The sequence below is a fragment of the Botrytis deweyae genome (genome assembly GCF_014898535.1).
Source record: "Botrytis deweyae strain B1 chromosome Unknown BDEW_056, whole genome shotgun sequence".
Lineage (NCBI taxonomy): Eukaryota > Fungi > Ascomycota > Leotiomycetes > Helotiales > Sclerotiniaceae > Botrytis > Botrytis deweyae.
In genome coordinates this window covers 84,527-95,185 of record NW_024066263.1, presented here as the reverse complement: position 1 = coordinate 95,185, position 10,659 = coordinate 84,527, and the positions used below count along the sequence as shown (strand labels likewise).

Genomic DNA, 10,659 nt, shown 5'->3' with positions numbered 1-10,659 from the left:
TCTCAGGAAACAACAATGAGATAATCTCCAAGACTAAATTTCAAAGATATAACAAACATAGCGACAGCAAAAACATTCTTTTCTATATCAGATCAAATCACTTCACATTCCATACCATTCCATCAAACCCACCATCTTAATTCTCATCTCCCATCTCCCATCTCCTCCAACCACATACCCAACACTCCACCAAATCCCCTCCTGATACTGTCGATTCGATCTATCCTCCACAACCATACCAATCAATCTTTCAGCGTTTCCCATCTATTTATCCCTTGAATACGGAAACCAGCCATTTAGTGAATGAATGAAGTCTTCAAAATCTAAACCCAAAACAAACGAAAATGACCCGAGACGAACCGAAGAACTCAAGAATTCTAATTCGGAGAACTCCACCTCAAAGAATTAAGTCATGGGCGTAATTTACTAGATTAGTCGCGCTGATGGATAAATAGATGGATAGAATATATGAATTGAATATATGAATCTGATTCCATAAATCTGTATCCATGAATCTGAATATATACCACACACCACACACCACACACCACACCAAAGAAAAAGTCACGCAAGCAAGCAAGCAAGCAAAGCAAACAAACTTCTCAATCCCAGAAAATATATTTCTTATATGTATATATATACATAGTTAGTAATACAATCTACAATCTACAATCTACAGTCAACAGTCTACAGTCTACAGTCTATATAAAACAAGCTGATCTGAGATTTCAGATATTAATAAACTTCCAAGTTCCAGCGATTTTTGGATATTGCGTTGCGGTTGAGGTTGAGTTTGAGTTTGAATAGATGGATGGATGAATGAATGGATGGATGGATGAATGGATGAATGGATGGATGAATATCAACAATCATCTACCTATCTATCTATTCATCTACCTGCTCACCTACCCACCACTCACCAGTCATCTAGCACATAGCACATAGCACACACCACCTCCACCCACATTCCCCCAATCCATCTAAACACATACAATACCTACAATGCAGCAGTAACACAGTAACGCAGTAACACATAAGTGAGATTAACCCCTCCCCCTCCCCTACAATCTCAATTTCCAAAAGCACACTCGATTTCCTATTTTCTATCTCCAAGTCTACCTCTGATGTAGGATAGGTATACACCCACGATTCCTCATACCAAACTTCTCTAAAATTTCCACACTATTCATCGACCCATCCATCTATTCCATGACCTCATCTCTGCTCCCCCATACCAAAACAAAAGCAAAATTATAATCCCGCCTCGTTACAGCAGATCATAACTTATCATACAAATCGAACAAATCGAACAAATCAACCCGATATAGTATCATTCAGAACTATCATACACACACACACACACGACCCTCTCCTCTTCACCACCATCCCTACCCCTCAATCCCCATTCATCTCACTCTTCACTCCTCCCCACTATCCTCATGTTCAAAATATCTCGACCTCGTCCCCGTCTCACCCACTCTCTTAGCATTTCTACTCGGTGTTTTTCTCGTTGCCGGACTAGAATTTACGGATATCGTTGCTCTTTTTTTCGTTGCCGATTTCCTCGGTACTGATCTCTTCGGAGAGGGTTCTATTACTTCTTCCCCCTCTTCTTCCGCGTCATCATCCATTTCGATATCGGATAGTGAAGAAGATGCATTATCCTCAAGATCCTCATCATCCTCCGAGTCCGGTATACGTTTTCGTTTACCAGAAGTTTTTGGTATTGGAGCTGCTCGTTTCGCAGGAGGTTTCGGTTTAGGCTTGGAGATTAGAGTGGGTTTTCCTTTTGCGGGAGTCTTGTTCGTCGACGCTGCGGGTCTTCCTCTACTGCGAGGTGTTGGTGCAGGAATTATAACTTGTGGTTTTTTATGTTGGATTTCTTCCTCTGATTCTAATTCATCTTCCGAAGTTGGATTTGTCGCGGCATGTTCATTCCCAATGAATTGAAATGTTTGAGACCCATTAGTACCATTAGTCTCTTTTCCTTCATCTTCCACGATAAATCCACCACCATCTCCATCATCCTGTGAAGCAACAACTGGAAAGAAACTAGTCGAATGATGTTCTTCCGGTTCTTCCTCATCATAACCTTCAGGGAAAAAACCACCTGCCATTTCTTCATCTTGCTGTTGCATTTCCAACGCTTTTTCCTCCAATTCCGGATCTCCATCAACCTCCTCTCCTTTCTTATTCCTATTATTAAACGGATTAACAGCATCAACTTCTTCTCCACCATGTCCATATTCATCTGTCATTCTTTCAATAATTCGAAGTCCCATCAACATTTTCCTCCACATACCAATCGCTGCTTTAGTTTTCTTCTCATCTTCTTTTCTAACTCTTTCCGCTTCATCTCTTTCCCATTCTTCCATGACAAGATCGAAATTCTCCTCAGCAACCACAACACCAGTAATGATTGGTATAGCCATTCTAGCACCAAATTCAAATCCAGTAACAGCTTCCGCATAATCAATACCTAATCGTGTACAAATCCTCTTTGTACCTCTTCTAGGAATATGCACTGCACCAACCGGTACCATACTTGGAACATAAACGTCCATATTTCCATAATTGTTTTTCGGTATTACACCATTCTCAATTGGTGGAGGAATAATCCAATCAGTTTGATCACGACTATAAAGACCTTGTAACATTTTTTCTCCACTTTCCAACTCTGCTTCTGCAAGTTCACGTTTTCGATTTGTAGTCGCTGCTCGATATGGTACACGTTTTCTTGGTATTTCACCGGGTAAGGGTGCTCGACCTTCTTTATGCCATGTTTCTAAACTTTTACAACTGACGACATCTTTTCGAAGATAAACTTTCTCTTCTGTTGGATTGTCGCCTTTTCCTTTTACAGTGAACATTTTTACATGTTTTGCTGTATCAAGAATAGCTTCTTCTCTTCTAAGATGTCTTGCCAACACAAATTCTGACGATGTCTTGTAAAATTGAAGATTTTCTTCTCCTTCTTTCACTTCCTTTTTCTTAGGTTGAATGGCCTTGAGATCAGTAGCTTCCTCTTGATCATCAATCTCAGTCCTTGGGCATCTATTACTCCCTCGTATATAATTGTTCATGACATTTTTAAACCAATCATGTTGATCATAACGTTTGATTTTTCCTTTAGAATTGTAAACCGGAATTTTCTCAATTGGAATTCGATTGCCTTTTGTTCGACCAGGTAACATATGACCTTTTAAATATCGGATCGTTACATCCTTGGCCGAACCATCTGAACAGTGAGCAATAACATAAGCCACTACTTGTTTGGCCTTGTCAGCTTTTGCACCACGAGGTTCAAACTTTTGAAGAAGTTCAGGATTAGTCGCAATGATATTAAGAACGAGTGGATCGATAGCTGTAAATCTTTTAGTAATTGGGGATAGAATCTCAGTCCAATAATGTGGAAAGGACATATCTTTGTCAAAAGGTTTTGATGGTTGTATACGAGTTTTGGCTGGAGTAATATCAACTACAGATTCATCATCGTCGTCATTATTGACCAGGGAAGCTTCTTCGGAATCTGATAAATCGATTGGAGCATCCTTAAGCCCATTTCCGCGTGAACTTCTTCTCGTCGAATCATTGGTAGATTTGGTGGAGTTTTTTGGAACCAGAGTGGATTTTCCTCTTCCATTTACTTTCTTCGAGGATTCGGGGGGAGGCTTTGCTGTAGGCTTGGTGGTAGGCGTTGTAGTAGACTTTGAGATAGGCTTCGAGACATGCTTCTCTTCTTCACTACTCTCAGTATCCGATGTATTGTCCTCTGGAGTAGGTTCATTTCTCTTCTTGTCCTTCTTCTCTACAGCATCCTCATTCTTATTCCAACCAAATCCTACCGGTTGAAGACTAGCAACCATTCTTGATTCAATACCAATTCCCCTCAACAATGAAGTAAACAATTGGGCACCCACATCTCTACTTCCAGACATAGTTTTTGCACATCTCTTAAATTCATGTATATTGATTATCCTTTCGCCATGTCGTTCAACATCATGTTCATCTTTCTGGAAACCCTTCAATTCTTGATCGAGCCTTTCGAGAGACATATAACCAATTTTTCGTAAACCTGGTGCGACAATTCTAAATCTTTGCTTCCAATAATGCATCAATAACTTTAAAAGTCGAAACATAGGATCCCCACGACTCATATTGATTTCACCAGCCTCTTGTCTCTCGGCAGGTTGTCCCCAATCTCGTTGACTTCTAACATCGTTCTTTCCTTTTGTGGCCTTTCCTTTTCCTTTCCCCTTCGACTTTGGAGTATCTTCCACCTTGCTTTGTAAACCGCTATCCTTCCTCCATTTTTCAATCTCCCTCAAAATTGTTTCCGGTAAATTTCCCACCAGAATATCTTGTAGTTCTTTATCGCAAAGCCAAGAATTTCTGATCGCATTATGCCACATTAACATTTGAACATGGACTTTATGTGTAGCCATTCTTATACCCCTCTCAATTTTACTTGGTCCTTTCTTCGTCCCCAGTGGATTTGTAAGTGAAATCCTCGTTTCTTTCGTTAATGTAAGTTCCAGATCTCCTGTAGGTATATTCGCAGATGGTCTATCTGTTATATTTGTATCGACATCTTCGAATTCGATATCTTCGTCTTCATCTTCATCCTCATTCTCCGTCGCACCATCGTTGGGTTGTCTATTCGTATTTGGAACATCCTCGAATTCCTCATCGGAAAGGGACGATAAGGAACTTTCATCATCCTCATCTGTAGCTTGGATTTTGCGTAAAATCGCCTCGGTATCCTCGGGACTTTTTGCTCCAGCATCCAGATCATCAAATAATGTAGCTTTTCGTGGAGTGGCTTTTGAAGATTTGACTTTTTTGCCTTTATTCTGTTGCTTTGACGGACCTGGCTTGGGATCTGACTCTGGGGACGAAGAACGTAATCGTTTGCGCGGGAGGAATGGAGGCATATTGAAAATGTGTCACCGAAACATAATCTTGAGAAGTATTGAAGTCGATCAAGTTGATGTAGTAAGGTTATCAGAGAAATTCCAAATTAACACGAACTCAACACGAAGTCAGGCGTCGCGGAATTATCAAAGTTTCAGATAATGAGGTCATCAATCAATCAATCAGGTACCGACAGGGGTATGAAAGAGCGATCGATCGCATTGTTGGAATATGATGAGGAAAGACAATAAAGGTATTGATGATAAAGGTGACAATGAGGTTAATAAAGTTAAGAGAAGGGAATCGTCTAAATTTCATATGTAACAGTATTGATGAGTATGTAATATTGATATCTTGAACATCTTGAACATCTTCCTCTTTGCTGGCTTTTGAGGATGTCTAGATGTTGGATGTATGGGTGTTATCGTGGAAACCCGTATTTGCATGATATTGGATCGATAATGTTCATATTTACTCATACTGTCCATAGTACTCATACTGTTTATGCTGCTCATGCTGCTCATGCTGTTCATAATGCTCATGCTGTTCATAATGCTCATACTACCCATGCTGCCCGTACTCGTATTGTCATACTCTTCATCTATGAATGTTGCCTCGATTGCCCCTCCCCCTCTTCCTGCTCTACTTCAAAAGGTATTCTCAAATCCTATCCTATCCCAAAACTCCAGATGTTACCCGCGCCATACCAATGTATTCTTCTATTTATTCATCATTATCATTATCCATTGCATTATTATATGCAGCAGTAGAAGAACCTTCCATCCTATCCTCCGAACCAGATACCTTCATTTCATGACCATGCATTTGTCTCCATTCTTTGACACCTCGATTGATCTCTGCTTTATTAATACCATCTTTAACCAAACACATCTTGACTCCCAAAGATTCAACATTCCTATTCCTTGCCTCATCATCAAAGAACAACATATCTTTATATGCTATGCCCGTACTCTTTTGTAGTTTCGTAAAATGGGTGATCTTGCTTCCAGGATAGATTTCGAGTTGATCAAAGTATTCAATTGCCTTCCTCTTCTTCCCATCTATATCCATGACATGAAGTAATCTTAACATTTCTCTTCCTAGATCGGGAGCAGATGTGCGAGACGCGGCTCCCACCATTATGCCATGATTTTTGAGTTGTGCGAGAATGGAAGGGACTTCATTATAGAAAGCAAAACTTTCTCCCCAACGATCGGTCGTCGCAGAATGTTCAGAATTTGCTTTGATCGGAGGTGTAACATGTGTATCTACCCAGAAGGGCCATAACGTATAATCGAGATCGAATACGATAAGTTTTGGAAGGAGGAGGGAATCTGTAAATGTCGATGGAGGGGTATCGATTGAAGATATTGGGGACGGGTTATTGGTTTTCTTCAATTTTTTTCCCATGGTCGTAAATAAAAGGATGAGTAGGAGAGGTATGGGATTCGGATTGTTTGTAGGGAGAATTGTGTATATAGTAGTACTAAAGAATAGAATTAGTTTTCACGAAAGCTTGTTGAAGTAACCTTGGAAGTTGAGTAGAGAAGGAATCGAGGGAATCGTACAAGAGAGAATTGTCGTCCTGTATTTCCAGGCTGTTAATAAGGTTAGTGAAGGTTGGATGTTGCGAGGTTGCGCCGCATCATGAAAGTTTTAGCGAAGTAAAGCCTAATATGGGGGCGAAGAATGAAGAACGACACACCAATCTTCATCAACTACTTTGTACTTCTCCATGGATACTCTTCATACGAGCTTATGTCTCACTCTTCCCGATCATTATAAATTGTCTCACAATTACCGTTGACGACCATAAGCCACCCTTCTAGACTTTTCGATACATTATCTTCAAAAGGCATAGTAGTTTGTTTGATGGTACGATGAACTACCATGTCAGAAGTACATGAACAACCAAAGATTACAACATCGCGTCATCATGCTATACGTGAAGCACGACACGAGGATATTCCATTACTAGCAGACGTTGAACGATCAGCAGCTCAATTATTCACATGTTTCAACGTTCCCGTTGATGATTCCGTCTTGGATTCCTCGCTATTAATGACCATGTTAAAGAATCACCATCTTTGGGTGGCTGTTGATGGTGAAGACAAACCTGTGGGATTCCTTGGAGGTTTTAAAGTTGATGATGATTTCCATGTGGCTGAAGTCTCGGTCAAGATGGATAATCAGAGGCAAGGCATTGGGAATTCTTTAATGTATAGAATGATGAAAGATATAAAAGAAGAAGGATTTCAAGCAATCACCCTCACAACCAACAAAATTCTTCCTTTCAATCGTCCTTGGTATCAAAGTTTAGGATACATCGAACTCGAAGCAAAGGATGTCGGCAATGAATTGACTCTGTTGATTGAAGAAGAATCAAATCACCTTGACAATAACATTAGGTGTGCTATGAGAAAGAATATCTCATGATATTGAGGTAGAACATCCCTTTTCTCCTTCCAGACCGCCACCCGTGATGGATGAATGAGTTCCAAAGAGGCGATGTGATGATGTCTTCAAAGTATGGTACATTGATGTTCCATATTTCTCAAAGTAATTCCCATCAAATCTAAAGGTTCCAATCAAACAATACCTGGGGAAAGAAACGGCACTTGGGATATCTTTCAAGGATCATCTGAGCTGATCACGACAGTACCATGCTACTAAAGGTTGTAGAACCTGATAGCACATAGTCCGAAGTCAATGGGAAACTTACAGAAGTCCACGCGGATGTCCGCTCCGGGGAAAAATTGCCAATGCAATGTCAGAAATAGAAAAGAGTTGCGCAATTAGTTTCCAATCAGTACCTTTCCGTTAAGCTGGCTCGGCTGGCCAAATGGTTACACTTAGACAAGTAACACGATATGATTTCATCGGGGATTTTCAATCAAATTAATAATTGAAAATACCTTTGAGATATCAATTGTATTACATTTCCCTTTTACGCAAAGAAACCGTTTGATATTCTCTTTATTCTCTTATCGATGATGGTATGGGGTCAAGATGATCTGATCTGATCTTCTCTTGATTGAACCATTCAACATCCATGCTCCTCATGCAAGTCAATCTTCACCCCAAACTTGCCCCACCATTAACCTCAATTTAGATACGGGACTTTGAACATTTGTTTCTCAATATCTACTAAAACTTCTGTATAGAGTATTTTGATCTCCTTACCCATCATATCCAACTTTAGCAGGGTCAACATGTTTTACGGTAAGCTACATGATCTTGGTGGGTCTTATCCGTTTAATATGGCTAAGTCTACCGAGGCTGATAGGTTGGAATAGAAATGGGAATTTCTTCACGTACTACCGGTACTGATAATAGTACACAGTACTTTTAACTTATGTTGTTTGATATCATGGATAAGATATTGAAGATGGGGGTACGATTTTGGGCGACATACAAAGTAAACCTCAAGTACCTTCATTCTTATCATATTGTTTTTATCTAAACTGGGTGCTCCTCTCTTGTCTCTTTCTCCTCATTGATATCACTCAAGACCTGCTTGATACGTCTTAATCTCTCATATCTAGACTTCTGAATAATCATTGCATCTGCCTCAAGTTAACCTCGAATGTACCACAAGTTCATCACAATCTCACCATAAGTTCATCATCGATGAGATTCTACAATCAATCGTTCGTTTGAATCCAATATACCATTCACCACGGCTTGCCAAGATGGAACAAACTACGATTGATAAAAGAGATCCATCACTTCGGGGTCTTTCGCCAAACTCATCAACCTACAAATCAGAAAAAGTGGCTATATCCGATGGAGAGATTCATTCTCAATTAGCGGGAGTCAACGAAACAGGTCATGTTCAAGAAGTTGAACGGAACTTTTCTTTACTTTCTATATGTTCAGTTGGTCTTGTTACTGGAAATACATGGGCTGCTTTAGGTGGTAGTATTGCTACAGCTATCTAGTAAGTTGTTATTTCTATATGAATGGAAAACGAAAACTAACATGTTAATAGTAATGGAGGTCCACCGGGTGTTTTATATGAATTCATTGCTGTATCAATATTTTATTGGCTCGTTGCAGCTTCGTTGGCTGAATTAGCTTCATCAATGCCAAGTAGTGCTGGAGTTTATCATTGGGCATCAATTACTCCTGGTCCGAAATATGGTAAAATTTGTGGTTGGTTTGCTGGTTGGTGGAACACGTTTGCTTGGATTTGTGGTGCAGGTAAATCTAATCTCATCAATTTTCAAGACACATCTAACGTTCAATAGCTACGATGTCATCTATTGCTTCAAATGTTGCAGTTGCAATATATGGTCTCTATCATCCTGATTATGTAGTGGCTAGATGGCACATTTTCATCGGTTACATTATCATCACTTGGATTGCTTGTTGTATAGTCTTATTCGCTAATCGTGCTCTTCCAATGATTAATAATATTGGACTTGCTTTTATCTTGGGTGGTGTTTTGTAAGTTTTTGTCACTCAAGTTCTTGTGATGATTGACTAATTCTATACTGTCAGTATCACAATCATAGTCTGTGCTGTTATGCCATCCGGTACTGGTCATGCTACCCATTCTTTTGTATGGGCAGACTGGGCCAATGATACCGGTTATTCCAGTAATGGATTTGTTTTCCTTGCAGGAATGTTAAACGGAGCTTATGCTGTTGGTACACCTGATTGTGTTTCTCATTTGGCGGAAGAAATTCCAAATCCTAGGAAGAATATACCACTTGCAATTGGTGCTCAAATGAGTATTGGTTTTATTACAGCATTTTTATATACGATAACTATTTGTGAGCTTTTTCCTTGTGTCTCTCACGATCCTCCTATTCTCTTCGTCTGCTCTTGTTTGGTCCTTCCTTCGGAAGATACTAATTATTCTCTAGTCTACGCAACTACCGATCTCGATGCTGTATTGGCTGCACCATTTTTTCCACTTACTCAAATATATCTGCAAGCCACTGGGACTATTGCGGGAACAACCGGTCTCCTTTTCGTTATATTCTTTCCAATCTTCTGTACCCTCATCGGAACATATATAACTGCGGGGAGATGTCTTTGGACTCTTGCTCGTGACGAAGCAGTTCCCTTCTCAAATTGGCTACATGTAATTCATCCACACCACAAAAGTCCTCTCAACGCCACCATCGCTTGTGGTATTTGCAGTACTATTCTAGGCGTCATATATGTCGGTTCATCAACAGCATTTAATGCTTTCGTCGGCTCTTTCGTCGTTCTTCTTACTCTGTCTTATTTAGCCTCGATTCTTCCATTCATTTTAACAGGTCGCTTCAATCATTCTCCTCAAGAATCAGGTCCTTACAATAATAGAATGATTCCTGGCTGGTTTCAAATGAATGACATTGTGGGTTATGCTGTCAATATTATTAGTTGTCTCTATATTATTGTGTTTGTGGTTATCTATTGTTTTCCTTACGCAATACCTTTCGATGCGGCGAGTATGAATTATTCATGTCTTATTGCGGGAGCTTTGTCGATTGCAGCAGGGATTTGGTGGTTAGTTAAAGGTGGGAATTACAAAGGACCTCAAGCTGGTTGTTATGGTCAATCTGAAATAGATTCGGATGATGGGAGGAATGTTCTAAATGGTATTCCTGTTGGGGATAATGATGGTTTGCATAAAGCACTTGAGATTGGATCGAAATAATGGGAAGGGACTTCAGCGGTCTCATACCGGCATGGTGGGTTTTCTCGGTGCAAGGAAGCTCGCACGCTTCGCTTCTCGTGGAGTAATGAATG

At 40.0% G+C, this 10,659-nt stretch overlaps 4 protein-coding genes across 4 annotated transcripts; 2 read left to right on the top strand and 2 right to left on the bottom strand.

Moving 5' to 3' along the window:
* Positions 1–1,418: 1,418 nt before the first annotated feature.
* Positions 1,419–4,934, bottom strand: EAE98_011979 (uncharacterized protein; the record flags this gene model as incomplete). The annotated part of the gene is made up of 1 exon (XM_038959603.1): positions 1,419–4,934. The coding sequence occupies one exon, from the start codon at positions 4,932–4,934 to the stop codon at positions 1,419–1,421; it is 3,516 nt and encodes a 1,171-aa protein (XP_038804027.1).
* Positions 4,935–5,637: 703 nt separating this feature from the next.
* Positions 5,638–6,324, bottom strand: EAE98_011978 (uncharacterized protein; the record flags this gene model as incomplete). Its single annotated transcript, XM_038959602.1, has 1 exon — positions 5,638–6,324. The coding sequence occupies one exon, from the start codon at positions 6,322–6,324 to the stop codon at positions 5,638–5,640; it is 687 nt and encodes a 228-aa protein (XP_038804026.1).
* Positions 6,325–6,804: 480 nt separating this feature from the next.
* EAE98_011977 (uncharacterized protein) lies at positions 6,805–7,350 on the top strand (the record flags this gene model as incomplete). Its single annotated transcript, XM_038959601.1, has 1 exon — positions 6,805–7,350. The coding sequence occupies one exon, from the start codon at positions 6,805–6,807 to the stop codon at positions 7,348–7,350; it is 546 nt and encodes a 181-aa protein (XP_038804025.1).
* A 1,256-nt stretch (positions 7,351–8,606) lies between these two features.
* On the top strand, positions 8,607–10,567 carry EAE98_011976 (uncharacterized protein; the record flags this gene model as incomplete). The annotated part of the gene is made up of 5 exons (XM_038959600.1): positions 8,607–8,854; positions 8,906–9,117; positions 9,165–9,363; positions 9,418–9,692; positions 9,786–10,567. The coding sequence occupies 5 exons, from the start codon at positions 8,607–8,609 to the stop codon at positions 10,565–10,567; spliced, it is 1,716 nt and encodes a 571-aa protein (XP_038804024.1).
* Between the last annotated feature and the right edge of the window lie 92 nt (positions 10,568–10,659).